The sequence below is a fragment of the Odocoileus virginianus genome, chromosome 18 (genome assembly GCF_023699985.2).
Source record: "Odocoileus virginianus isolate 20LAN1187 ecotype Illinois chromosome 18, Ovbor_1.2, whole genome shotgun sequence".
NCBI classification, from domain to species: Eukaryota; Metazoa; Chordata; class Mammalia; order Artiodactyla; family Cervidae; genus Odocoileus; species Odocoileus virginianus.
In genome coordinates this window covers 278,960-306,429 of record NC_069691.1, presented here as the reverse complement: position 1 = coordinate 306,429, position 27,470 = coordinate 278,960, and the positions used below count along the sequence as shown (strand labels likewise).

The 27,470-nt window shown below is 44.5% G+C and overlaps 2 protein-coding genes across 7 annotated transcripts in view; both read right to left on the bottom strand.

Annotated features, from left to right (window-relative positions):
• Positions 1–27,470, bottom strand: part of HEMGN (hemogen) — a 53,132-nt gene that overhangs the window by 22,988 nt on the left and 2,674 nt on the right. The window contains exons 2-4 of one of the 6 annotated variants that reach the window (XM_070480204.1): positions 18,126–18,233; positions 15,267–15,349; positions 12,148–14,001 (exon numbers count right to left, since the gene is read on the bottom strand). Coding sequence is in view for 2 of the 6 variants with exons in the window: in XM_070480206.1 (XP_070336307.1) it covers positions 12,245–12,312; positions 18,126–18,233 (176 nt within the window). In the remaining 4 variants the exon portion in view is untranslated. Of the gene's footprint in view, positions 1–845; positions 4,075–10,773; positions 14,002–15,266; positions 15,350–18,125; positions 18,234–27,470 lie in introns of those variants that run through there. The other 5 variants (XR_011492717.1, XM_070480205.1, XM_070480207.1 and 2 more) reach the window with 5 other exon arrangements.
• Positions 8,471–9,573, bottom strand: LOC139039462 (LYR motif-containing protein 2). Its single transcript, XM_070480203.1, has one exon. It carries the CDS (start codon positions 9,525–9,527, stop codon positions 9,261–9,263), a length of 267 nt encoding a protein of 88 aa, XP_070336304.1. The 5' UTR covers positions 9,528–9,573; the 3' UTR covers positions 8,471–9,260.

Below are 27,470 nucleotides of genomic sequence, written 5' to 3'. Positions count from 1 at the left end.
GGGGGGCATCTCACTGCAGCGGGGGGCATCTCACTGCAGGGGCAGCGTCTCATGGACGGCTTCTCTTGCGGAGGAGCACAAGCTCTAGGCACAGGGCTTCACCACCTGCAGCATGCAGTCTCAGCAGCTGTGCTACATGGTCTTAGTTGTCCCGCCTGAGACATGTGGGATCTTCCTGTATCAGGGATCAAACCCATGTCCCCTGCATTAGCAGGCAGATTCCTAACCACTAGACCACCAGGGAAGCCCCACATTAGTCTTCTTTATTTGGAAACTTCACCTCCCTGCTTCCAGCAGATTACATCCCCTGGGCTTGACGTTTAGAGTCAGAATAACCTAGACAAGTCCTTGAACTCGGCTGATGAATTGCAAGCTTCCAAATGGTTCAGTGCCCGCTGAGGGCCCAGCACGAGGTATACATTCACGTAGACGGTCATCACCTGAACCAGCTGAGGTAGAGGGGACTCTCGCTAGAACCGCTGCCACTGGACGGACATGGAAGGCAACTGCACCATTCTGACCTGTCTGACCTGTCTGACCTGTCTGACCTGTCTGACCTGTCAGCTAGGCTCTGGCATTTCCCCTTAGAGGCAGCCGATGACCTGGCTCCCTTCTTCTCTGACGCTCTCTGTTCCCCCTCCCTACAAGTCCTCCTCTGGATGAATTAGCACCGAGGATGTTTGCATACCGAACACTAAGCTAGCTGGTACTCTGCCACAATCTGTTCAACAAATGTTAGGCTTTTTAGTATTGTGTGTGTGTGTGTGTGTGTTTTACTGACACTTTGGTTGTATTTTTAGCCAGGTTGGAGAGCGAAGAGAGGGAACTACTTGGGCAGGCAGAAAACATATTTCCAGGTCTTTCCTCGTTGGTATTCTCCTAAGCGGTTGTGAACACTCTTTTAACAGATGGAGCTCGAGATGTGATCGGATCTGATTTTATCAGCATGTATCCTGGGCAAGTTCAACGTGAGGATGAAGACTTCCTTTGTGCTTCTTTATGTTCTGTATTGTCACCCTCTATTGTTAATACTCTCATCTCATTTTAGGAAAGCCAGCCTTTCTAAGCTGTGATAGACACCAGTGTGGGAGTCATGTAGCAAAGTCTGATGTTCCACTGGAAGAAAAAAGCAAGCAGTTCTGGCCCAGTGCTTTGTGAAGAGTTTTTTATTATTATTCATTCTAAATTTTCATATGTATTTGTTTATTTGCGGTTGCACTGGGTCTCTGTTACTGTGAGCAGGCTCTCTCTGGTTGCGGTGAGAGGGGGCTACTCTTTGCAAGGGCCTGTCACTGCAGCGGCTTCTCTCGCTGTGGAGCGTGGGCTCCAGGGGCCCGGGCTTCAGTGGGCGCAGCGCGAGAGCCCAGTGGCTGTGGTGCATGGACTCAGTTGCTCCAAGGCCTGTGGAATCTTTCCAAATCGAACCCGTAACCCCTACACTGGCAGGCAGGTTCTTATCCACTGTGCCACCAAGGAAGCCCTGGCCCACTGCTTTGTGATGAGCCCTCCCCTCCCCATCAGCAACAAGGACGTCTTATTTTTCAATGTCAAGATGTTCTTGGTAGTCAAGAGAGAAATTAAAACAAACCCCCACAGGATAACCAACTTCAGAGATATCCAGCAAGACACCCAGAATTACCCATAGCTCTTCTATCTGATGGACTTGGTCTTCTTGATGAAAATAAAACAGGCTGTTACGTGTTATTATTGCTATAGCCTTCATTATTGAAATTGGATACCATAGTTCACTTCTCAGCAAACACTAACTAATGGGAGTAATTATCACCCTGAAGAGTGTGTGGTGCAGCAGATAGAGCCTGGACTCTTGGATTAGAAGATAAGCAGGGTATCTATTTCCACAGAGCTGCTATTAACTTCTGTTTGTATCCAGTTCAGATGGGTGTACAATATTTTGTTCTCAAGCAAGGAGACTGGACAGAATTATCAGGCGGAATTTAAATAACTTGGTTCATCCAACCAAGACAGACTTTCCTTTCTAGAAAAATCCTACTCCTACTCTGATCTATGTAAAACTGCATTCCTGTATTCCACTACCAAATGTGGCACCCACAAGGATTCAGACATCTCTCTGAGGAGGAATGAGTACCACAGAAAGTGAAAGAAAGTGAAGTCGCTCAGTTGTGTCCGACTCTTTGCGACCCCGTGGACTGTAGCCTACCAGGCTCCTCTGTGCGTGGGATTTTCCAGGCAAGGGTACTGGAGTGGGTTGCCATTTCCTTCTTCAGGGGATCTTCCCAATCCAGGGGTCGAACCCAGGTCTCCTGCATTGCAGGCAGATGCCTTACTATCTGGGCCACCGGGGAAGCCAATGAATACCATGAACCTTCACTAATCCAGTCAATTCAATTCCCCTTTAGTGGAAATTAAATTAGGATCTCAATAATACATGGTGACAGTTCTGCTTTCTAGTCTTACATAGAAATTATATCCGTAACTCTATTTTCCAGTCATCTCTGACAGAGGAAGTGAAGTGAACAACGGGTCAAGTAGTTGAGTCGTCACAGAGTAGTGAGTCAGGGTGGAGAGAACAGACTGATGACTGGGTGATACCCTAAGGGAGAAATGGGCTTGAGACTTTTCGGCACGTCAGACAGGGATGCTTAAATGGGCGGCAGAGGTATTTGTTTTGGAAATTACTCGCAAACTTATAATTGTACTACATGGAGTCATGTGAACCTGGGACAGAGTGAAAAACAGTTCAGAGAATTTCAGAGCTGGAAGGACTCTTTCACGTCATCTAGCCAGATTTCCCAAGAGATGTCTGAAAACCCTGTACAGATTCAATTTACTAGAAAATGTTTCTCATTTCAAAAATTTTCTCACAGAAAACCCCACAGAGACTTTTACAAATAACCCCATGAATTATAGTTCTGATTATTACTTCACAACCAGCCCTGGGAAAGTCGCTTCATTTTTGCGGGTCTTTGCTCAAAACATGCCCTTGGGCAAGTCACTTCACCTCTCTGGATATTAGTTTCCTTATCTATAAATAATAACCCAGTTCTGTCTTGCCTGCCCCCCCAGGGTGGATAACGGGCTCAAGAAGATGATAGAAGTGGAAAGTCTTGGTAACCACTGGATAGGCTGTATTTTCTAAAACATAAGAAGCCTTGCTACCAGCACCTTCATTCCCCTGCCAGTGGCCTCCTCTTGCTAAGCAGGAATAGCAATGTATCATCCCTCTCCATTCTATTAAGATGTTTCTCCCCCTTGCCCATAATTCCCCCCCATAGAGTTTACCCACAGATGTGTCCCTTCAAGAATACTCTCCAAGGGGTCCTGTGTCTTTTTCGTGAAAGACAATGAATGGGCTTGTGCAGATCACGGAGTCTGCGAGGGAACAAGTCGCACGCATACAGGGAGGCTTTCAGTGGGAGCAGCTGCAGGCCTCCTGCTTTTCCGCGCATCCTCAGCAGTAGCGCCTCTTGGCCCTCAGTCTCTGTGAGTGTGGTGACCCGTGAGGAGCGAGGCAGCTACCACTCAGAGGACCCTCGTAGCGCAAGCTCAGAGTGGCACGGACGGTGGTTCTTTCCAGCAGGCACCTAGTAAGTGTTCGTTACGAGCCAGGGCCTGTGCTTGCCGCCAGGGGTAAAAGATGAGTCAGACATGCTGCCCGCCCTTGAGACCCCACAGTTTAGTGGGAGAAACAGACTCAGGAGTCTTCTGTAGAGGCTATGTTATGACCAATGCCCACACAGTGTTTGGGAACAGCTGATGGGTCCCTTGAGTCTGTCTGAGGGCTCAGGGTGGGCTTCTCAGAGGCTGTAAGACTAAAATCTAAACCAGGGTGTAGACATTCTCCAGGGGGATTAAAGGTGGAGCGGGGAGCATTTCAGACAGGAAGAGCTGTGAGGATGCAAAGGCAGAGGGACGTGAGAGGGCGGCTTGGTTCTGGTGCAGGAAGAGAGGAGCTGGAGTGCGTGCTACACATCAGAGGCTGAAAGGACCTGAGACCCGAGGGCGAGCTGGGCCAGCGAGGAGCCTTCGTGACATCGTGGGGCTTCAGGAAGGAGAAGGTCACGGTCAGCTAAAGTTCTTGGAGCGTCATGGGGGCTGGGTGAGAAAAGACAGAGAAGATAAACCCACTGAGGGTATCAGAGGAAAGGACAGATTCTAGACAGATTTAGAAGGTACAATCGATAGATCTTATGAGAAATTCCAAGAGCAACAGCACAGGAAATTAACAGAGGCAGAAGGCAGACTGAAAATTTTGTGAGGCCCACAGGTAAGATGACAAGATATCTTGCATCAAGCAAATAACTCCCTGATTTCCATTTCTTGACTGCCTGGCTGAGATGGCCTATGTAATGTTTATGGACAGGAGGTCAAAAGCTTTCATCACATTATTTTTAAAGCTACAGTGGTGGAGTCAGCAGTCCTGGCTGGCTAGGCCAGAGTTCCTCATCCTTCCCTTCCTGTCGCATGAGTCTTAGCCCCAAGGCTAATGGTTCTGTCCAGGAGGATGCCTTCCCCAGACAGAAAGGCCACAGTTTGGCTGTGCTTAGTGGCTCAGTCATGGCGACCCCGTGGACTGTAGCCCACCAGGCTCCTTTGTCCATGGGGATTTTCCAGGCAAGAACAACTGGAGTGGGTTGCCATGCCCTCCTCCGGGGGATCTTCCCAACCCAAGGATTGAACCAAGGTCTTCTGCATGGCGGGTGGATTCTTTGCCAGCTGAGCTACCAGAGAAGCCACACATCCATTTGGTTAAGGATTGACAAATAACTGTGCCGAGATCACCATTCTAAGTACTGTCTAGACCCATGTGTGACCACTAACAACTGTGTAACTCAGAATGCTCGGCAGTCTATAGCATACACTCACAGATCATACATGTGGCGAATTCCCAGAAGTGATGTTTGAGCTGGGTCATGAAGGGAAAAGCAAAGAGAATATAAGTACATTACAATGATATCCTACCTGTCTTGGCCCTTATTTATTTATTGGCCACACCATGAAGCATGTGGGATCTTTGTTCTTCAGCCAGGGATCGAACCAGCACCCTCTGCATTAGAAGCACAGTGTCTTAACCTCTGAACCTCCAGGGAAGTCCCTAGCCCTTTTAAAGAAGTACATCTAGAATGTTCTAGACCAGAACTGTCCAATAGGAACTTCTACAGTGTTGGGAATGTTCTTCTGTCTGATCCAATATGGTAGCCATGAGTCACATGTGGCTTTTGAACATTCTAAATATGGCTAATGTGACTAAAGAACTGATATTTTAAATTTAATTTTGATGAATGTTAATTTAAATAGCCACCTGTAGCTAGTGGCTATCAAGGACAGCACAGCTCTGGAGCCCACTTAGCAAGCCGAGATTCTGTTTCACGTGGTCTTTCTTGCTTCACTCCTTACGCCCATCTCTGCTATCTTCTGCCTAGGCCCTCCTGCTTGATGCACTAACGGACTACTCCTAACTGCCAGCATTGGTCCTGTGTCCTGGTTACTGACTTCCTCTGTCTCTCATCACCACAGAACCCTGGACCATCCTCCATGTGACTCATACCTTAACACCCACCCCCACCCCCCAGCCTGTGTTGGTGTGTTGGCCCAGAGAAAATAGCCTCAGAGAACCTGTATTCCCTTCACCAGGTCTTATCCACTCCCTCCTGTCTTTTTCTGTTTCCTTTCTAGGTCACTTTAATCGGCCAGCTAGTAACCTGGAATATCCTTCGGTGTTTTCCCTCCCTGCCAGCTTGAGTTAGAGTTGGAATGGGGGTGTGTATATTTGGATGGGGAGGGATAGAGACATAACTGGTTGAATGAATACTTTGATTTCAGGTATCTGAAAATAGGTGAAGAGCTCCATCCTGAGACCTCGCCTGTCAGGCATTTTAAGCTTTGATTTATAAACAGATAGCAATATTGATAGGTTGATTACACTTGTTGATGGAAAGGATTGATTCAGGACACAAAAAAGGTTCTTGATAGACCAAAGCACTGGGCCAAACTTAACAAGCTGCAATGTAATGGTGATAAATCTCAGATCCTGTTTTGGGGTCTAAATGGATACTTGCCTAAGTACCAATATATGGCTTAAAAGATTTGGTAGTTTTAGCTACTCAGGAATCAGTGATGGATAACGAGAAAGAAAATATACTCTAAGAAAGCACTAATGGAATCATATCCAACAAGAGCATTCACATCCAACAGAGACCTACTGATATCCACCCTGATCAGCCCACGCTGGGATCACTGCTTCAGGTTCTGAGCACCTCACCGTTTTTATTTCAAGAGGGACACCGACAAGCTGAATCACCACAGTGGTTGAGGGGCTGGTGACCTGTCCCGTGAGGACCTGGGACACTTGAGCCTTACCAGAGCAGACCGTGGGGACGATGTCACTGTCCTGAATCTCTACAGGATAGTCACAGGACAGAACGCAGACATGTTTTACACGGCTCCAGAGGGCAGGGCCGAAACAGACAAGTGAAAACACGAGCAGGTTTCCGCTCAGATTGAGGAAAATGCTTCCAATTGACAAAACTGTGATTCGGGTGGTTTAACCTCTGCAGAGGCGAAGTTTGGTAGAGACCCTGGAGAAGCGATGTTAAACAGGCCCCAAAGCCAGTCTGCTCAAATATTGATTGTCTCCGCAGTGATGGATAACTAATTCAAAATGTGTAGACCCTGCATGTGCTGACCCATTTAGCTTTCAGGTTCTATATTAAGTGTCACTCCTCTCATTCTAGCTCAGCATTCTCAGTAAATAACCATGGCTCCTTGTATGTGGGAAACAGGTTTTAAGCACGGAGTCTCTAGCACCAAGCAAAATGGCAACATAATTTTAGCTCCTGAGCAAAATGGGTCTCACAATAGCGTCAGTTTGGTGTGCACATTAACATTTGAATATGCTGTATAATAAGCGTGCTAATTACTCTGAGAAGAATACTCGAAGAATAAAATAAGCTGTGATCATTGGAGGAGAAGGGGGCTAGCAATTTATGGCATGGCTGCTGCTTGCTATTCAAAAGTACATGACAGCTCTCATCACAGGTAACAGGTAATTACTGTGATTATCAAATGTAATGACAGTGGGAAGAAATGATCAGAAGTTTATTGGAAATCAATTTGTGGTACAGTTTTTTTTAAAACACATTTAGATTTATTGCTCATAAAAATGTGTCCTCATTTGATGGTTTGGTTCCTTCAAGCAGTTCGAACATGAATCCACTGCTCTGTTACTAATCTCAGCTCTGCAGGAAGTAGCCAAGTTTTCACTGGAAATGAGAAGCTGAGGTGGGGAGGCCTCAGGTTGGATATGCGGACATGACCATCACTTTGTGCTGGGACAGAAGCTGTCATGGGGAGCTGGCTGACACCCCACACCCTGGATGACCTAGAGCAGCAGTTCTCAGAGTCTGCTCTGCAGACCTCTGGGGGTTCCTGATACTCTTTCAGGGGGTCCATAAGGACAAAATTATTTTCATAATAATCTTAAGATGTTAGTTGGCTTTTTCACAGTATTGAAAGACTTCAAATTATATGACTCGACTTATATAAAATGTCCATGAGAGGCATCTATAGAGACTGCTCTGTTACTGATCTCAGCTTTGCAGGAAGTGGCCGAGTTTTCACTGGAAATGAGAAGCTGAGGTGGGGAGGCCTCAGGTGGGATACGGGGACATGACCATCCCTCTGTGCTGGTAGGGAGTTCCCGGGGGCTGGGGGAGGCCAGGGGGGAGGGATTGCTTAATGGGTGCGGGGTGTCCGTCCGGGCGGAGTGAAGATGTTCTGGAACTCAGCAGTGGTGGTGGGTGCACAACTAAATGCTACTAAATTGTCTCTTTTTTATCGGTTTAAAATGGTGAATTTTGTTGTATTTTACAACAATTAAAAAAAAGGAAAGGTTGCACATTAAAGGAAGCATGAGGGGAGTTCCCTGGCAGTCCAGTGGTTGAGACCCCTGGAGCTTCCACTGCAGGGGGAATGGGTTTGATCCCTGGTCAGGGAACTAAAATCCCACATGCCACATGGCACAGTTCCCCCCAAAATAAAATAAAACAAAAAAATAAAAGAACCATGAGAGCTTCTTTCCTTCCAGAATATTAAAGCTTCTGGAGGGTTTTCTAACCCTGGAAGTTCTCTTTGCTAGGTCTTTCAATAGCTGTAACTCTGAAAGTATGAAACATTCGTCCTTATTCCCCTAACAGGCTAAGCCCTTCAAAACTACTTCTTTGAACTTTGCCTAATGTTAGTCTATACTTGAAATAGCCTTTCTCTCAACCTGGAAGGCTACTACCTGTTGTTTGAAGTCCACTTAAAATGACATTCCCTTCAACTGCTGAAGCCTGCCTGCCCTAAAGCCCGTGTTCCGCAGCAAGAGACTCCACGGCAGTGAGAAGGCCTCACGGCGGGCAGGGTAACTGCCCCCAACCCCCGCGCAGCAGCAAAGACCCAGCCAAGCCGTAAATAAAGAACATTATTACTTTTTTTTTTTTTTTCAGGGTGGGGGAAATGGCTTTATTGAGAGAGAATTTGCATACATGTAAAATGTACAATTCAACAGATTTTAGTATATTGAGTTGTGCATTCATATAAATGGAATCAGACAATATGTAATCTTTTGTGACTGGCCTCTTAATGTTTTCAAGGTTCGTTCAGGTGTAGCATGTATCAGTACTTCATTCCTTTTCGTTTGCTAAGTAATATTTTATCGTATGGGTATACCACATTTAACTTAGTCCTTAATCAGTTGATAGGCATTTGGATTGTCCACTTTGTGGCTCTTATGAATAATGCTGTTTTACCCTTTGGGCGACTGGACAGTCTGTTTCCAAAGTGGCTGCACAACTTCATAGTCCCACCAGCCATGTGTAAGGGTTCCAGTCTCTCCATCCTCACACACATTTGCAGCTACTTCCCTTTTTAATTACAGTCATCCTAGTAGATGTGAATAGCATCTCTCGGTGGTTTTGATTTGCATTTCCCTGATGACTGATTAATGGTGTTGAACATCTTTTTATGTGCTACCTGTTGGACTGATTTTTGCTTCTTACAAAATACTGCTGACACATCCAAAAACATTTTCAAAATAGCGGGTGTGTTTGTCTGTGCTAAGACAATTGCTCTGATGCAGTTTTCTTGGCTCTCTCTCATATGCTATGCTCCATGTTCTGATATTTTGCGCAAGGGTTCTACATATAAACAGTTTCACTTGGCTTTGGGCTGCCCATGATTGAGCCTAAGCTCAACTAAACATATGGAGACTTTGAAAACCTTTCAGAACAATGCTGTAGTTAAGATCTGGCTAAAGCAAGTGTTTTTTCTAACTCTTTGAGCTGCATATTGCCTTGAGTAATCATCATCCGGATTGAATCCTCTTCCGTGGCACTTTTGTTTCTTTTGAATTCTTCTCTTGCCCAGGCCTTCAGGTATTTGCGATCAGAATCATTTGGAACTTGCCGGATTGCCTGCAAAATCCTTCTGTAGAGGAGGAGAACTTGTTGCCTCCTCATGAACTGCTTGAGCGTTAGCGTCGCTGGGGGCAGGCGGGAGGTGGCCATGTCGTCCCGACAGCGCGGGTCCCCCCATTATTACTTTTTAAATGACATTCCCTTGACGAAATCTTCCTGGGCCTCCACCCCCAGCCACACCCCTTCCCTCAGTCTAGCTCCTTACAGAGCTTTGGTCATGCTCCCTATGTGGTACTCCTGACATAAGACCTAGCATCACAGTTACAATACATTACATCACTTTTTGCCTCTCTGTTAAGGTATTTCTTAACAGTACCTTCTTATTATCTCTGAAGCCCAGTACACACACACACACACACACACAGTGCTCTCCAAATGTACTAATTAATAACTTTAAGTACTTTTCAAAAGGCTTTATAAACATTGACTAATTTAATCCTTACAACGTTATATACATTTCATAGATGGTTAAACTGAGGAAAGAAATACTTTAGGGCATGAAGAGGCGTTAAAACAGCAAAACGGTGTGACTGCAAAGCCACATGATGGCATTTGGAGTCACACGTGGCTCCTGGTTGGTGCTCAGTAAACGGCTGTTTCATCTGACTGTGAGTGAAAAAACGTCGCCTGCCACATCAGTAAACAAAGGATGCTGCCGCCATCAAGTTATCACCTTACAGCACCCCAGCGGTGAGCCCTGAGGGAACTCAGCATGCAAACCGGCTGCCAGCTATCAAGCCAGCAGCCCCTGCAGCCGCTCACAAGGTGTACCCCGAGGAGACTCAGGGCAGGAAAGCACAGGGCACTGGTCGCAGAAAGGCTGGGGTGCCATCACAGGGATGATGTCACTGAGCCCAGGCTTCTGCATCTCCCCATACACAGAAAAGTGTTAAATTCATTAACTTGAGTTGTCTGGTTTTCTTTAATTCACAATAATATTTTGGACTTCCCTGGTGGTCCAGTGGTTAAGACTCTGTGATTCCACTGCAGGGGACATGGGTTCCATCCCTGAACATGAGTTTGAGCAAACTCTGGGAGATAGTGAAGGACAGGGAACCCTGGCATGCTGCAGTCCATGGCGTTGCAAAGAGTTGGTCACAACTTAGTGACTGCACAACAAATCTTTTGAAGTTCCGACCACCTGCTCTTTGTTGCAAATACTCCTACATATGCTAGCTCCTCCTCCCTTACCTCCTCAGAGCAGTCTCAGTGATATCTGAGAGGCTGTGTCCTGGGCTTAAAGCTCTGTTCTGTCTGCCAAATAAAACATAATTCTTGACTTTTAGGTTGTGTATATTTTTCAGTTGACATAAAAAATAAAAAGTGGCTAATAATATTAAGTAAATGAAAGAGATTTATTCTCGTGACTTGTTAAATATTTCCGTATATTTTTTAGACCTCATAGCATGTGAGACCTGGGAGAGACCTTGGTTATCTCCTCATGCAAGTTGGAGATTGGGGAGGGGAAACTCCAAGGTGATCCTGTGGAAGAAATATGGATCTGGAGGTTAAGAGGTGAGATCAGGAGTCGTAGTGCAGAGTGCTTAAAATAAGAAAGAGAGAAAGGGTAGCTTTAAATTATTATCAACCAGCATTTAAGAAACCCCCTACCCAGAAGAAAGACAGAGAAAGGCCACAGAACTAGGAGATGGGAGAGTCCCAGAGCAGTGCAAGCTGCCAACGACATGCATTATCAACGGGTGATACACAGAGTTTCAAAATAAAGAGCACTTCAAGGCTTCCCAAGAAAACCAGCTCCCTTGTCTACTCCCATCCCACCCTGATGGGTCTCCCCAGAGGCAACTACCGCCAAGTTTTTAGCTGTTTCTTCTGATGTTTACCTCGTATTTGTAGACACACACTTCTGTTCTATGCTTTGGTTTTTTCCACTTTAGATATTATCTCTTGACTATTACTAGAAGATGAGGATTCAGTTCTCTGCGAGCACCTCTAAAAGCTGGGTGGGCACGAGTAAGCTGGAAACCAAGTGACCCATCTTAAAGAGGGGCAGCTGCTACCCAGCAGGCTGTTGCCAGAGGATGCAGCTCCCCATTAGCAGAACGTACCAAAGCAACGCTGACACTTATGTTCGTATGCACATAATTAAAACACAGCCAGAAAGCTGACTTAGCGATGAACTTCACAGCAAACACCACATCCAAGTGTGCAGTGTTAGTCACTCAGTCGTGTCCAGCGTTGGCGACCCCGAGGACTGCAGCCCGCCAGGCCCCTCTGTCTATGGGATACCCAAGCAAGAACACCGGAGTGGGTGGCCATTCCCTTCTCCAGGGGATCTTCCTGAGCCAGGGATAAACCCGCGTCTCCCACACTGCAGGCAGATCCCACCAGGGAAGCCCATGGGTTGTTTTGATTCGGCCCAGCACCCACGTCATCAAGGCTGACCTCGATGCGAGATGGTTCCAGACAAGCCCCAGAGCCCTTCGACCACATCCAGACGGGTACAGGTCACTTCCGGAAACCTTTCTCTCAGTGGGCCTAGCAAGTCTCTGTGGACTTGCACCCGTAGGAGATGCTATGGGGGTTCGCCCTGATCCCCTCTTCAGGGGAACAGACCTGTCCCTCAGCTGCTGGGAACAGTCTTGCTCTCAGCCTCAGGAAACCATGCCCGCAAAGTTTCATACCCCCTCCAGGGTGCAGTCTGAGGCCCACGACTGGCTGATGTGGGAACTCAAACGTCCGGCCCCCTTACCTCAATCCGTGACGACTCTGAAGGGTCATCCGCATCCTCGAGTTCTTGGGGTCAGCTGAGACTGTGGTGGTAACTGCCGCTGCACCTACTTTCCTGGTCAGTTTCTCTCCACACCCACCTCTGTCTTCTTTGCATCCCGATCGGTAACCTTCTCTCTCAGTAAACCTTGAGCATCCAAGTCTCATCTCAGATTCTGTTCCCAAGGAACCCAATCTTACAACAGTGCTTGTTTCTGAATCCATAAAGGTGACAAAAGGTAGGATTGTGCTGATGAATTCAGATAAGTTTGCATGTCATGTTCTAGAACCAGGGATGGGATCCATCTTTCCAACACACATAAGCTGAACCAGAGGGGACAGGGACTTTACGAAAGGGGGAAACTTTAGTAAATTTTTGTTTACTAAGGGAAGAATCATTGGTGAGGCAGCTACCCAGATCTTTGGATCTATCAAGAGAAGTCAGAAACAGTTTATGTAAAAAAAATAAAGCCTTCCTTTAAGGTTTGTTTTTTTTTAATGTGGACTATTTAAAAAGTCTTTATTGAATTTGATACAATATTGTTTCTGTTTTTATGTTTTGGTTTTGGGGCCAAGAGGCATGTGGGATCCTAGCTCCCCGACTAAGGATTGAACCTGGACCCCCTGCATTGGAAATTGAAATCTTAACCACTCAACCACCAGGAAAGTTCCCCTCATGATGTTTTGATGTCAAAATCTAATTTAAATATTTTGAAACATGGTCTGGTACTGGCCCACATTTCAGTAGTTTGTGATCTTGGCCAGAGAGCACACAGGTGTATTTTGCAGTCCAAAGAGCTAAGTTGGCACTAATGGTGATCATAAAGTCAAGATTTCAGCTCAACCCAAACGGTTTCCTAATGATTTGAGCAATATGAAAATGGAATGAAGCACCTCAGGAGGTAGTGAGTTCCTTGGCACCAAAGGCCATTGTTTGAGTCTTAGAATTTGAATTATATGATTTTTGAATTCCTATTCATTGATATCCATGTGAAGTGCTGTATATACATATCACCCATACACCCTTCAGCTAATGTCAATAGCACACAGCAATGGGATTGCGCCAATGGTTCTACTGAAGCGCAACCCAATTTCCTTTTCCTGGAAAACACACTCCACTTGATGCATGGCTTCTGGATACTTCAGCATCAAAGGAGATAAAAGGTGAAAAGAGAAGCATGTGTTTCACTGCCCTACTCTAGTCTTAGTTACAAAAACGTCACCAGCAAATCCATTATGAGACCCTCTGTGGCTTAGAAATTAGGAGCATATTCTAGATATCAGAGCTGGAAGCATCTGAAAGATCATGCAGTCTTGCTCTTTCATTCAATAGGAGAAACCACAGAAAAGAGAAGGAACCCACCTGAAGGACACAGCAAAGCCAGGACTAGAATCCCGATCTCTTTACTCTCAAAGCTGAGTTCTTGCTACAGCCCCAAACCCACTTTTTTTTTTTTTTTTTTTTGGTCATTAAATTGCTATCGGCAAGTTATCCTGGAGTGATAGGACTTCTGGGCTAATGGACCGAAAGATTCTCACAGACAGGAGGTAGCCAGACTCTGTCTTCTTCAGCAGTCTAGAATGCCTAACCATTTATAGAGATAGTTTATTTAACTCTGTTTATAATTTTTTGTAAAAGGTAATATGCTCACATGGTTTAAAAAAAAAAAGGTATGCACTAAAAGTTTCACTCCCATTCTTCCCCCAATACGTCTTACCCCTCCTATAGGTGATCTTATTAGTTTCTTGTGAATCATTATAAGAAATTTGAAGTTACTTCCCTTGATTCTCAAAACCATCTTGGTAGGGCGGGGATATGCACTCATCTTCATTTCACCTAAGAGGAAACCAAGACTTAGGGAGCCTCAGTGAAGAAAAGAATGAAAAACTAACCAAATCCAAACTCAGTGTTTTTCCCAAAATGTCACTATGACTTTCAATAGCCCCACCATGTGTGGTAAGAGCTTAGCTACCAGGCCCAGGACGAAACAAGTGGGCCCAAAAGGCAGGCTGAGCTGCTGAACAAGAGCTCCTTACGTTTCCTAACACGACAGAGCCTGCAAAGGGAGCGATCAACCCAGGTCCTTCCTAAAGAGAAGAAGGACATACGAGGCAAATGACTACCTGGAAGCAGCACTTGCTTCATCCTGCTCCTTCATCCCATACACCTGCCACAAAGCCCTGTCAAGCTTTCCTGTGAAACATTTAACCTATCTGCTCCCCACCTTCTCTTTTCATAGCAGAAACACTGGTGCAGACTTCAGTCATCCTACATGTGGGTTGCTCTCAGAGGCTTTTAATTGGTCTCCTAGTCCACAAATAGCTTTAACCTAAATGAGGCTGTATCATACCCAATTTCCATTTGTAACATGGGTGTAAATTGTGCTAGTCCTTTAAAAAAGTCTCTTTTTTAATCTTTCAACTCCATGCTGTGGAAACAAGCCCATTAGTGTGTTAGTGAAGAAAAAAAGGTCACATAAAGAAGACTTGCTCCAGCTCAGAAATAAAGCTAGTCATAAGAGAGAAGAGACTTATTTAGAAAATGGATAACTAAATCATGATGCATCCATATGCTGGAATAGTACTCATAAATAAAGAGAAATGAGCTACTGTTTTACTCAACAACCCAGATGAATCTCAAAAATACGTTGAGTGACAGGAGTCAGACACACAAGAGTGCAGGTGGTATGATTTCATCCACATGAAGTCCAAAACAGGCAAAATCATCTCTCGGGGATATAACTGAGAACAAGGGCTGCCTCTGATGGGGCACGAAGGGGTACAGGGGGATGCTATAGCAATGCTTTCTGTCTTGACTGGGCTGCCAGCTACACAGCTGAACACCTTTGTCATAAGTAGCCAACTGAAGATTTTCCTGGCGGCCCAGTGGCTGAGACTCTGTGCTCCCAACACAGAGGGCGCAGGTTCAATCCCTGGTAGATGAACCTATGATCAGTGCAGCCAAAAGAAAAACTTTTTCAAATTTTTAAAAGTTACCCCAAAAGTCACCAATTGTAAGTTTAACATCTGTGCATTGTACGTAATTATTCTTCAATTTAAGAGAGAAACATAGGAGAAAAAGCAAGTGAGAGGGAGGCTGACCTTCTTAGGCTGTTGCAGAAAGGAGAACTGGATGTCCAAATACAGTAGCTTCAGAGTAATCCCTGCCCTCTCTCAACTGCTCTCTAAAACACATTTTAAGAAATTGGGAAATCAGGGATCTCCCAGTTCAGTTCAGTCCAGTCGCTCAGTCGTGTCCGACTCTTTGGGACCCCAACACTGACAGAACTGTCATGCCAGAAACTTGGCAACATCTCTGCTCTTATAAAGTGTGTGTTGCAGCTGGATGGAGCGAATCTGACCCAGTTTTGAGCTCCTATCATGCCCACCTCCATTCCAGAAGCAGACTGCCTCAGAAAGGGTGGGGAGGCCTCCGTCTGTCCTCTGTGCTCTGGGGACCTCCAGCCCTTTTGGAATAGATCTCAGGCAGGCAAAGCACCTTTTCCCAGCATCCATACCCACAGTCAGGAGCCACCTCTGCCAGCGTGCATGCTCTTTTTTTAAGGAGACACTGCTCACCCTTCTAATTTACTTATGATGTGTACACACGACTTTATTTGCTAGTTCGGCTGCACTGGGTCCTCACTGCTGTGCGCGGGCCTTTCCCTAGTTGCAGGGAGCAGGAGCTGCTCTCTAGCTGCAGTGCACGGGCTTCTCACTGCGGCGCACGGGCTTCAGCAGGCGCAATACAGTGGTGCACCAGTTGTGCCTTGTGGCCCGAGAGCTTGCAGGCTTCAGCAGTTGTGGCAGGTGGGCGCACGAGCTCAGCTTCGAAGGCTCTGAAGCACGGGCTCAGCAGTTGCTCCACTACATGTGGGATCTTCCGGGGTCAGGGGTTGAACCCATGTCTCCTGCACATTCTAAGAGGCGGATCCTTTTTTCTCAGAATTTCCTCAGGAGGCATCAAATCATCCACTGTCTTCTAGTTACCCGTGTTCTGTTAAGTCTCATGCATTTTGATTTTTGAGCTTCTCATTATAACTTTTTTCTCTCTTAGGACACTTTCATTTGTTTTTTCATTATAATATGCCTTGATGGGCCATTTCAGTCTGGAAATCCAGAGGAACTGCGTTTGTTATTGCTTGATAATTTCATCCTTTTCAGCTATAGGAACTGAAAATACTGGCATTTGGAGGTCTCTCCATGGAAATGCCAGCTTGCTTCCTGATCACCATGGAGTGATACCCACTAGTCTCTAAGACCTACCAGTACATCAGAGTTTCTGATCACCTTTTAAGTCCCTCTCTCGTAAATGTGAATAGATATTCAAGGATGACCATATACTCAGGAAAGACTTGTGAATATTACCAAAGAGAAACCTCACTAAAATAGAGTTGGGAGGCCAGAAGGGGAGCTCTCATGCATGTACTACACAACATCAATATAGATCCCCACACCTAGAGACCTCTCTTGCATCTCTGGGAGGAAGTGATACTATTATACTACCTTGGGAGGAAGAAAAATTTCTCCTTGCCTGGTAACATCTCAGCCAGTTTCCTCCAATGGACTTTTTGTTTTTAACAGCAGATCCCAATTTCTCCTTCTCTTCTATAAAAGAGTTTCCTTCCTTTTTCTTAACTGGACTTGCCAGTGGTTCACCACAGTTTCGTGTCCCAAGTTGCAATTCTTTGCTGGTCCCAAATAAATTCACTTTGCTGGTAAAATAACTGGCTGTTATTGTTCAATGTCAGTTAACAGACTCTAATACAAGAGCCAGAAATCTGAGCTGGTAAAAAGGAACTTGGAGGGGACTTCCTGGTAGTCCAGTGGTTAAGGATCCACCTTGTAATGCAGGGCACATGGGTTCAATCCCTAGTCAGGGAACTAAGATCCCACATTCTGTGAAGCAGCCAAGCCCAGATGCCACAACTAGAGAGTCCCTGGGCCACAGTGAAAGATCCTGAGTGATAAATCAAGGCCCTTTGTGCTGCAAATAAAACCCAACACAGCCAAATAACTGCAATTAAAAAAAAAGGAACTTGGAGAAAATGGAGACAGTTCAGATATCATGATAAAACTTATCTCCTCAAAGATAAGAGGTGTTATATCAATGACATAAAAATAGGATGTTATAAAAATGAATAGTTATAAAGACAAAAAAAGAGCCCTCCCTTGGAGATTACAGCTAAAACAGAACAAAATTTGGTTATCTTAGATGTTTACTCTTAAACCAGTCACTTTCCTCAGAAAAGAATCCTCCAATCTCCTGCCTTTGGAGATAGCTATTAGCATTCTGGAACTAAGTGGGGGAAGGGGAGTCAGAGGGGAACCTACATTTGGGATGTGGACTCCATTTTATCTTGTCTCTATTTCGTGAATTCTGATTAGTCAGATATTGGACCTCCTAGACTGATCCTTTGATTTTATTTGTCCTTTAGTATATTTCACTATCTTTTTGTTCAGTTTCTGGGAAAATTTTCCCAACAAATCCGCCACTGCTGCTGCTGTTCATTAAGCTGTGTCTGCAATCACATGGACTGTAGCACTCCAGGAATCCACATGACCAACCAGAAATCCCTCTGATACCATGTTACATCTTGTCTGATTATCCAGTCGACTCTTGAACAACACAAGGTTAGGGTTGCCCATCCTCCCTAAAGTTGAAGATTCATGCAAAACCTCAGAGCCAGCTCTTCATATCCAATTTGCATCCGTGGATTCAGTGAACCTTATATTGTATACAAATGTAATTTACATTTACTGAAAAAAATTCACGTGTAAGTGGTCCCACACAGTACAAACCTGCACTGTTCAAGGGTTAACTGTGTATTCTTTGGGGGACGAATGATAAGAAACAGGAAGGGAGAAATATGATGGGCAGCATAGGACTAGTGGTGTCGCTGTGCGCTCTGAAAGGCATGTTCTCCACCTTTTATGTGGTCAGTGGAGATGCACTCTCACCTGGGCCTGACGTCCCCAAGTCCAGCGCCGCTCCAAGCCCACGCCTCCAGAGAGTAAATTTCTGGTCTTCTGCCATTTGTCCACTGGCTTCCCATTTGCTAAACTGTCCTAGAGGGTATAGACAGAAAAATAAGTGAATAGAGAAGGAGGTCCAGAAATAGACTTAAGAATATGAAGAATTTAGCATATGATACAGGTTACATTTCATATTCATTGAGGAAAAGATGGTTATTTAACACATGGTATTCAGGCAAGTAGCTAACCATTAAAAATAAAGAAAACTAGACCTTTACTTCAAGCCATACATTAAAATATTAATCTATATAGATTTCACATAAAAATGAAACCAGAAAAATAAAAAGAAAAAAAAAACAGAATATCAGAATGAAAATATATGTGAATACTGATATAATCTTGGGATGGGAAAAGCTCTCATGACATAAGAGCAATAAAGATTAATTTTATCTTAAATAAAAATTAAAAATTTTTCATCATCCTCACTAGTGTCTGTGTATGTTTATTAATACATACATACCTACAATTTTAAAAGCAAACAACAAGTGTGGAAAAATAGCTTGAAGATCAATATCAGGCTAAGTGTTAATATTCTTAACATATATGGAGCACTTGTTAATAATTTTAAAATACCAACAGGACATAAACAGGTAACTTACAAAGGAAAACAAACAGCCTTAAATATTTGAAAAAAAATTCAACCCCATTAGTTATATGGGCTTCCCTTGGGGCTCAGAAGTTAAAGCGTCTGCCTGCAATGCGGGAGACCCGGGTTCTATTTGTACATAAGAACAAATTAAAGTAAAAATGATATATCACTGTCAACTTGCTTAATTGATAAAAAATTTTTTACAGTTTTATTGAGATGTAATTCAGAGACCATAACGTTCACTTCTAAAGATGACAATTTAGTAGTTTTTAGTGTATGTTCAGAGTACTGCAACCATCAGTATCAAATTCCAGAGCATTCCTGGAGACTGACCTGGTGGTCCAGTGGCTAAGACTCTGCATTCCCAATGAGGGGGCCTAGGTTGGATCCCTGGTCAGGGAACTAGATCTCACATGCATGCAGCAACTAAGACCCAGCACAACCAAATAAGCAAATACTTTTCTTTTTTTCTAAATTCCAGAGCATTCCTGTTACCCTAAAAGAAACCCCATACTCAGTTCTGTCTGACTCTGTGCAACCCTATGGACGGTAGCCCGCCAGGCTCCTCTGTCCATGGGGTTCTCTAGGCGAGAATACTGGAGTGGGTTGCCATGTCCTCCTCCAACGGATCTTCCTGACCCAGGAGTCAAACCAGCATCTCTTCCATCTCCTGCATTGGCAGGCAGGTTCTTTACTGGGAAGCCCTCTTTGTACACTGGTGCCAAATCAGATCCTGCAGATAGCTTTGGGTGAAGTAGCAGAGAAAAACTTCAGTGCTTTGCCAGAAAAGGGAGACACACCAAGTCTCTACCTCAAAAACTATGTGTCCCAGTCCCAGAGAACTTGATTCTTGCTTTTTATAACAGTGAGTCAAAAGTGGGGTCTCTGACAAGATTAAGGTGTAAGCTGGTCTTGCACTCCCTTCTCTCAGCCTCTCTCAGGTGGTGGATCTCCTAGTCCTAACAAGCTTCTCCAGTCCCTTTAATCTTGCCTCAGCTGATTTCTCGGTGTACCTTTCTTGGAGTACCTCCCTTGATTAGCAACTGTTAAATCTGCCCTTTGGAACTCATGGAAGGTCACTCAGACTCATGACTGGAGTCTTGACTACAGGAAATGGGGACAGAAAGGCCTTTGTGTCTGGGAGCCCCCCAGGGCCCCAGTCGGTTTCACTAGCGGTCGCTCCCGATTACTCCCAGCCTTTGGTGACCACTAATCTATTTTCTGCCTCTATGAAAAAGTGAAAGCGTTAGTTGCCCAGTCGTGTGGGATTCTTTGGGATTCTGTGGGCTGTAACCCACCAGGCTCCTCTGTCCTCATGTAGCCCATGCATACTCCCCTTGCATGGGATTCTCCAGGCAAGAATACTGGAGTGGGCAGCCATTCCGCTACTCTAGGGGATCTTTCTGATCCAGGGATCGAACATGGGTCTCCTGCATTGTAGGCAGATTCTTTACCATCTGAGGCACCAGGGAAGTCCGTATGGATTTTCCTATTTTAGACCCTCCATATAAGTGGAATCACACAGTCATCTTGTCAAAGTTCTTTCAGTTAGCATAATATTTTTACAGTTCATCCATGTTGTAGAACATAACAGTACTTCATTCCTTCTTACGACTGAAAAAAAAATCCCATATTATGTACATACCACATGTTGCTTATCCATTCATCAGCTTATGGACATTTGGGTTGTTTTCCAGTTTATGACAATTATTAATAATGCTGCTATGAACATTCATGCACAGATTTTGTATGGACATATATTTTTATTCTGTTGGGTATATACCTAGAGGTGAAATTGCTGCCTCTATGTTTAACTTTAGGAGGCACTGCCAAGCTGTTTTCCATAGCAGCTGCACCATTTTACATTCTCCCCAGCAATGCACAAGTGTCCCAATTTTTCCACATCCTCACCAACACTCATTATCCATCATTTTAATTACAGCCATCCTAGTGGGTCTGAAGTGGTATCTCACTGTAGTTTTGATTTTCATTTCCCAAATGCCTAATGACGTTAAGCTTCTTGCTTACTGGCCATTTGTATATTTTCTTTGGAGAAATGTCTATTCAAACTTTTCTATCCATGTTTAATTGGGTTTTCGTTTTGTCATTGAGTTCTAATAGTTCTTTATTCTGGATACAAATCCCTTATTAGATGTATGATTCACAAATATTTTCCCTCATTCTATGTATTGTCTTTTCATTTTCTTGATGGTGTCACTTGAAGCACAAAAGTTTTAAATTTTGAATAAGTCAAGTTTATTTCTTGTTTTCTTTGGTTTGTTGTCCTTTCACTGTCATATCCAAGAAAGCTTTGCCCAATCCAAGGTCATGGAGATTTACTTGGTTTCCTCTGAGTCTTATAGTTTTATTTGTGTGTGTGCTCAGCTGCCCAGTCATGTCTGACTCTCTTCAACCCCTTGGACTGTAGCCCACAAGGCTCCTCTGTCCATGGAATTTTCCAGGCAAGAATACTGGAGCACGTTGCCATTTCCTACTCCAGGGGATCTTTCCGACCCACGGAGTAAACCCTCATCTCTTACGTCTTCTGCATTGGTAGGCAGATTCTTTACCACTATACCACCTGAGAAGCCTCTTATAGTTTTAGCTTTTGTATTTAAGTCTATGGTCCATCTTGAGTTAATTTTTGTATTTGCTGTGAGGCAGAGGTTCAACTTCATTCTTTCACATGTGGATATATGAGAATTGATGCTTTTGAACTGTGGTGTTGGAGAAGACTCTTGAGAGTCTCTTGGACTGCAAGGAGACCCAACCAGTCCATCCTAAAGGAAATCAGTCCTGAATATTCATTGGAAGTCTTGATGCTGAAGCTGAAACTCCAATACTTTGGCTACCTAACGCGAAGAACCGACTCATTGGAAAAGACTCTGATGCTGGGAAAGATTGAGGGCAGGAGGAGAAGGGGACGACAGAGGATGAGATGGTTAGATGGTATCACCAACTTTATGAACATGAGTTTGAGCAAGCTCCAGGAGTTGGTGATGGACAGGGAGGCCTGGCGTGCTGCAGTCCATGGGGCTGCAAAGTGTAGGGCACGACTGACCGGCTGAACCAACGAGTCCAAAGCACATTTTGTTAAAAGACTGTTCTTTCATGTTGAATTGTCTTGGCACCCTTTGGCCTTCCACCTTGTCATTAGGTGAAAAATGATAAAGATTTTTAAAGATTATATCCAATTTAGGCAAGAATGAGGGGAAGTTTTACACACTGCTGAGGAACAGCCTCCGAAAGGTGATTTGCCACGTATATCTGATTTGAAAAATACATAGTGATTCAGGAGTTGTACTTCTAGGAATTTATTTCAAGGAGATAACTGTAAAAAGATGTATGAATGAACTGTTGCTCAGTTGTGTCTGACTTTGTGACCTCATGGACTGTAGCCTGTCAGGCTCCTCTGTTCATGGGATTCTCCAGGGAAGAATACTGGTGTGGATAGCCATTCCCTTCTCCAGGGTATCCAATGGTGAACAACTGAAGTAACATAAATGTTTATCAGAAGATGAGGTGAATAAATTGTGTTACAGCTGCTCAATGAAATAGATGCAGACTTTAAAATGACAAAATGATTTATTGACTTGGACCAATAACTGTGACTTACTGCTAAGTGAAAAATAAAAGCATGTTACAAAGCACCCTTTATAGTAGTATTCCACTTATATATTTTACATATGCATCTACATTCATAGAAACAGCTCACTGCTAACAAGAAATGTTAGCAGTGGTTGCTGCTAGGTAATGGGATTTTAGCTAGCTTGTATTTTCTTCTTTATACTTTTGGTGCTTTTTATGTATTTGCACCATGAATATGTATTGTCTTTATATTCAGAAAGAGAAAAGCTATTTTCATTTTGCAGAAAAATGTCCTCAAGGAATATATATCCTAGAAGACTATTCAATGGCATGGAAATATGTTCATAATATGTTAACTGAAAAGAGCAGGTTACAGTATCCCACTTAAATTTTTTAAATGTAATATACACAGTATTTCCTAGGTACTATGATACCTTTTTTCACCACTTACTATTTCTGAAATAAAAATGTTTCTTGCCATCAATATGAATATTTAATGTAGTGGTTTCCCCCTCCTTGCCTGCCTGCAAAGCTGTTATTAATGAGATGATGCTTCTGGCAATCTGAGACCTGAGAAAATGCCATATGTGTGTAGAGAAAAGACTGGAGGAATAGACACCAAATCGTGAGCAATGCTTAGCCCTGAACTGAGATTTTAATTTTTTTGTTAAGCATACTTTCCAAGTTTTCTGTAGTATGTGCATAAACACACACAAAAGAGATCAGGAAAGCGGCTGCTCCACTTTTCAAAGCAGCAGAGTGTGAGGGTATTTGGGACTTTGGGCCTTTACAAAGTAAGAGACTGGCAAATCAGGGCCACGCCTGCCAGCTCAGCGTGGTAGTGTCAGAGTCTGCAGTGAGGGAGGACCGCCGTGCCTGCCCACCAAGGGGCCCTGGCTGGGCAGCAGCTGGTAGAGCAAGCCTGAGAACAGATGGGAGAGTTCAGGGAGCAGGAGCAGGGCTCTTGGATCAACCTTAGTTCTGTGTGGACAAGAAAAGCCCCGTGAGGTAGGAGAGTCCAGACGGTGGGGACGCTGGCTAATTATGGATGAGAAGGATGCCCAACACTGTGAAGCCACACAGGTATTTTCCAGGAGTCTGTTCCCAGTCACTCAAGAGAGACCAGGGCTGCATGAGGGAGAACATGAGTCCACCCGCCTTCAGCGTCGACACTTACATTGCTTAGGGAATTCCCTGGCGGCCCAGTGGTTAGGACCCATCACTTTAACTGTGGTGGCCCAGGTTCAGTTCCTGGTGGGGGAACTAAGATCCCACAAGCTGTGCAGCACAACCCCCCAAAACAAAAACAAAACAAAAAATACCTTATATTGTTTGGAAGTGAGCCTTCCCTCAGCCTAAGGGGCAGAGTGAATACAGGAGATGAAGGGCCTGGAGCAGAAGTAGAAGACTAACGGCCAGCGCAGAACTTCGCCAGCCCCTCAGGAGGCCAGCGAGCTCTGGGCCTCCGCCAAGGCGAAGGGAGGGGTGAGCGTTAACTCACTGGGCTTCCCCGGAGGCTCAGCGGGAAAGAATCCTTCCTCAGTGCAGGAGACACAGGAGACATGGGTTCAGTCCCTGGGTCAGAAAGATCCCCTGGAGAAAGAAATGGCAACTCACTCCAGTATTTGTGCCTGGGAAATCCCATAGATGAAGGATCCTGGTGGGCTACAATCCACGCGGTTGCAAAGAGTCAGACACGACTGGGCACATAAACTCATCACTTATCATAGTAGGTGGAAAAACAAGTATCTGACGCCAATATTGGTTTTAAAATATGTATAATAATAGAAAAAAGTTACAAGGATATACATCTTAATGGTGGATATGTCTCAATAGTAAGAATCTAATTAAAAATTTTTTTCTTTAGTTTTTCTTTAACTTCCTCTCCACCTCCTCCTCGAGCATGTAAATCTTCTTAAAACAGAGAAAACAAAAAGGATTTTCAGAACCAGTTGTAAAGACTAGTGGATCAAAGTAATGAGAATGAATACAGTGAGATTTTAATTACATAGAAATCCAGGTTCTTACTAGCTATGTGAGTTCTACTTGGCTTTGCTAAGCCTGTTTCCTAAACAATGAAAGGGGATTATAAAGTCTTGTCCCAGCGAGCCGTTGCCAGGATGAACTGAGATGCAATGTACACGAAAAGTCCCAAGCACAGTACTTGGCATAAAGATAGTGCTTAATAAATATTAAACTCAACTCTTGGTGGTCAAAGCTCTCCGTTGCTGCCCCCGGAAGGCCAAGCACCTCCAGCTGTTTCAGAGAGCAAAACAGAATCTGGCTCTCTTGGCAGAGCCCCTTACTGGACCTGCAGCTGCCTGCACACCTGACACTCTCCCATCTTCTTTTTCTTGCCATCTGGAGACTAACAGGATCTCATTCCTTAACCCATTTTCACCCATTTGCCTTCCTTCTCTGTCTCAGTGTCCCAGCTGTCTTTCAATAGTATTTTTTGAGTACACGTGACATTATTTCAACATAACATACAATTGCAGGGCACCTATGTTCTAAAGATGGCCCCAGGCTCCTGCTCTCCATTCATATCATCCAGAAATATTTGTATGAGCTCATAGTCTCGCTGAGAATTTAGATCCTTCAACAGCGCCCACGTGTTGCCTAACTGCTATAAGAGGCACACACCATGCTGTGGAGACTCGGAGGGTAGATTTACCAGTGCACACACATGCGTATGGGAGAGGGGGAAAGAATGGAAGTATTTAGGATTTAAAGAGGAATGATTTCTTCACCCACATGTGTTTCATATACTGTCTTTCCTAAAGAGAAAAGGTGCCCCTTCTGCTAAAATGGTTTCAAGGCCAGTTAAGCCAATGCCTGTGTGGGGCTCTTTCCTCTCATCTTTAGATTTGTTAAAGTCTGTTCATATACTTAAAGTTTGTGGAAGGCTCGATCGTCCGATGACGTTGCTGGGATAGACAGCAGGTCCAAGGAGTTACAAACTAGCTCAGAGTGTTCTCCTCAGACATTTTGGAGATACTTGGAATACATACATTCTGATTAACAAGCAGTTTTAAGACTCAACGGCGTGCCAAAAGAAGGCAATGTTTGAGATCTTTATTACTTATTAAACAAACATTAACATCAATGGAAGTAAAAAGAGATTTACCCATAGTTCAGATTCCCTCACAAACTAAGATTTTTTTCTCTTTTCCTTATTCCCTTCTAGTCGTTCCAAACCACAAATTCATGGTCATGATAATAATTGGGGCTTAGATGCAGTTCAATATTCTACTTCTTTCTCACAGCCAGATGCATACACAGAACGATGTTAAGTGCAGCAATATTCAAACCCAGGGCAGTGTGACAACAGCCCCTTCAGGCCCGCGGACTGACAGTCCAGTGAGACACACCCTGTTCTGCCTGTTATTTATGCCTCTGGCAGGGAAGCCCCTGACAAAGCCGCGTGTCACTGGAACACATGCTCTTTGTTCGCAGAGGTGCATGCCAGCACCGGCTGTGTCAGAAGGGACAGTACTGGCTCTGTAGTCTCCCCTCTGCCTCTTTTGCTCTCTTTTCATTTGCTGCACATTGTGGCTATGTTTATTAATTACTTTGTAGCTTAATCTTATAAAACACACATTTATCTTCTGAGTCCTCATACCCCTGAGTTGGGCTTCCCTGGTGGCTTAGCTGGTAAAGAATCTGCCTTCAATGCGGGAGACCCGGGTTCGATCCCTGGGTTGGGAAGATCCCCTGGAGGAGGGAACGGCTACCCACTCCAGTACTTCGGCCTGGAGAATTCCATGGGCTGTGTAGTCCATGGGGTCACAGAGTCAGACACGACTGATCGACTTTCACTCACTTCACCCTTGAGTTGCTCATAAGGAGAGGATAAGGACCCCAAGATTTTGCCTTCTTTCCGTAAGGATTGATATCACCTCTCCCATGAGCTACCAGGTTCTCCTCTAGCACAGAGCTGCCACATCACCTTCAGCATCTCCCCTTTACCTACAAGATGGCACCTGCAGCCTCTGTTTGATATTAAAGGCTCTCTACAGATTGTACCCAACCTACTGTTCCAAAGCAGACCCCCACGCTATATGACTGCATTCCACAGACTGATGGTGTACCAGAAGAGGCTTGGGGTCGGACCCATCTAAGTTCAAACCCTGGCTCCACCTCTTGTCGGCCACTTCTGCATCTCTAAAAATGACTAAAATACAATCTACTATTGTATTAAATTAGAAAGAACAGGATCAAGCCCTAAAAGCGGATGTTCAATCATTGCTTGTCAACTCATGTAACTAATTTGCTAGCTTCATCTCACGGCCCTGTGGTTCTCATAAGCTTACAGTTACAGACTTCCTGTGACATCCTGAAGAGCACTTCCCTCGCTCACAGAGATGTCTCTAAGGCTAACATTTTAAAGACTTAGGAAACAACATACTAGAAATTGTTTTTTTTTTTTTTTTTGCTTTTTTCCATAATCCTTCTAAAATTTTTTTGCTTTGGCATTTTAATGCATCTGATGTTTTAAAAATTGATAGTTTTGTTTGCCACTAAATGAATTTAAGTTAAATGGAAGAGTGCAGTCTTTCTTAACATTAAGAAAAACTGAGGTTAACGCATAGAATTATACTTTTCTCTATTCATAAATTGTTCTCAATCTTGGAGCCCCTCGTCTATACTAGAATTAAGATGGTATCTGATCTGACAAGTGACGTATTTTAAGCGGAATGTAACCTTACATTACATCCTGTAGGTCTGCAAAGCCGGCCTAGGGCTCTAACCCTGTCTCTCAGGGAGCTCTCGGAGGCAACCCATTACAAAGGCTACCTGCCAAGCTTCCCGAAATGGAGCCCATCAAGAATTCACACACCTCACAGGGGTGCCCTTAAAGATATAAATATTCGGGGAAACTCTAACTCCGAGGCCCCATTAGAAATGCTAATTGCTGCCTTCGTTAGCCTATATTTAAATGTTAGAAAACCCAGGGAGATCCTCTAAGACTGGGGGACTCTCGGCTCCACTGTGGCTTGGGCAAGCGGCCCGGGCTACCCGGTCCCCGCCGGCCGCGAAGGTCGACTCCGCCCGGTGCCACGCGGTACAACCCCGGACCGCAGCGCTCCTGC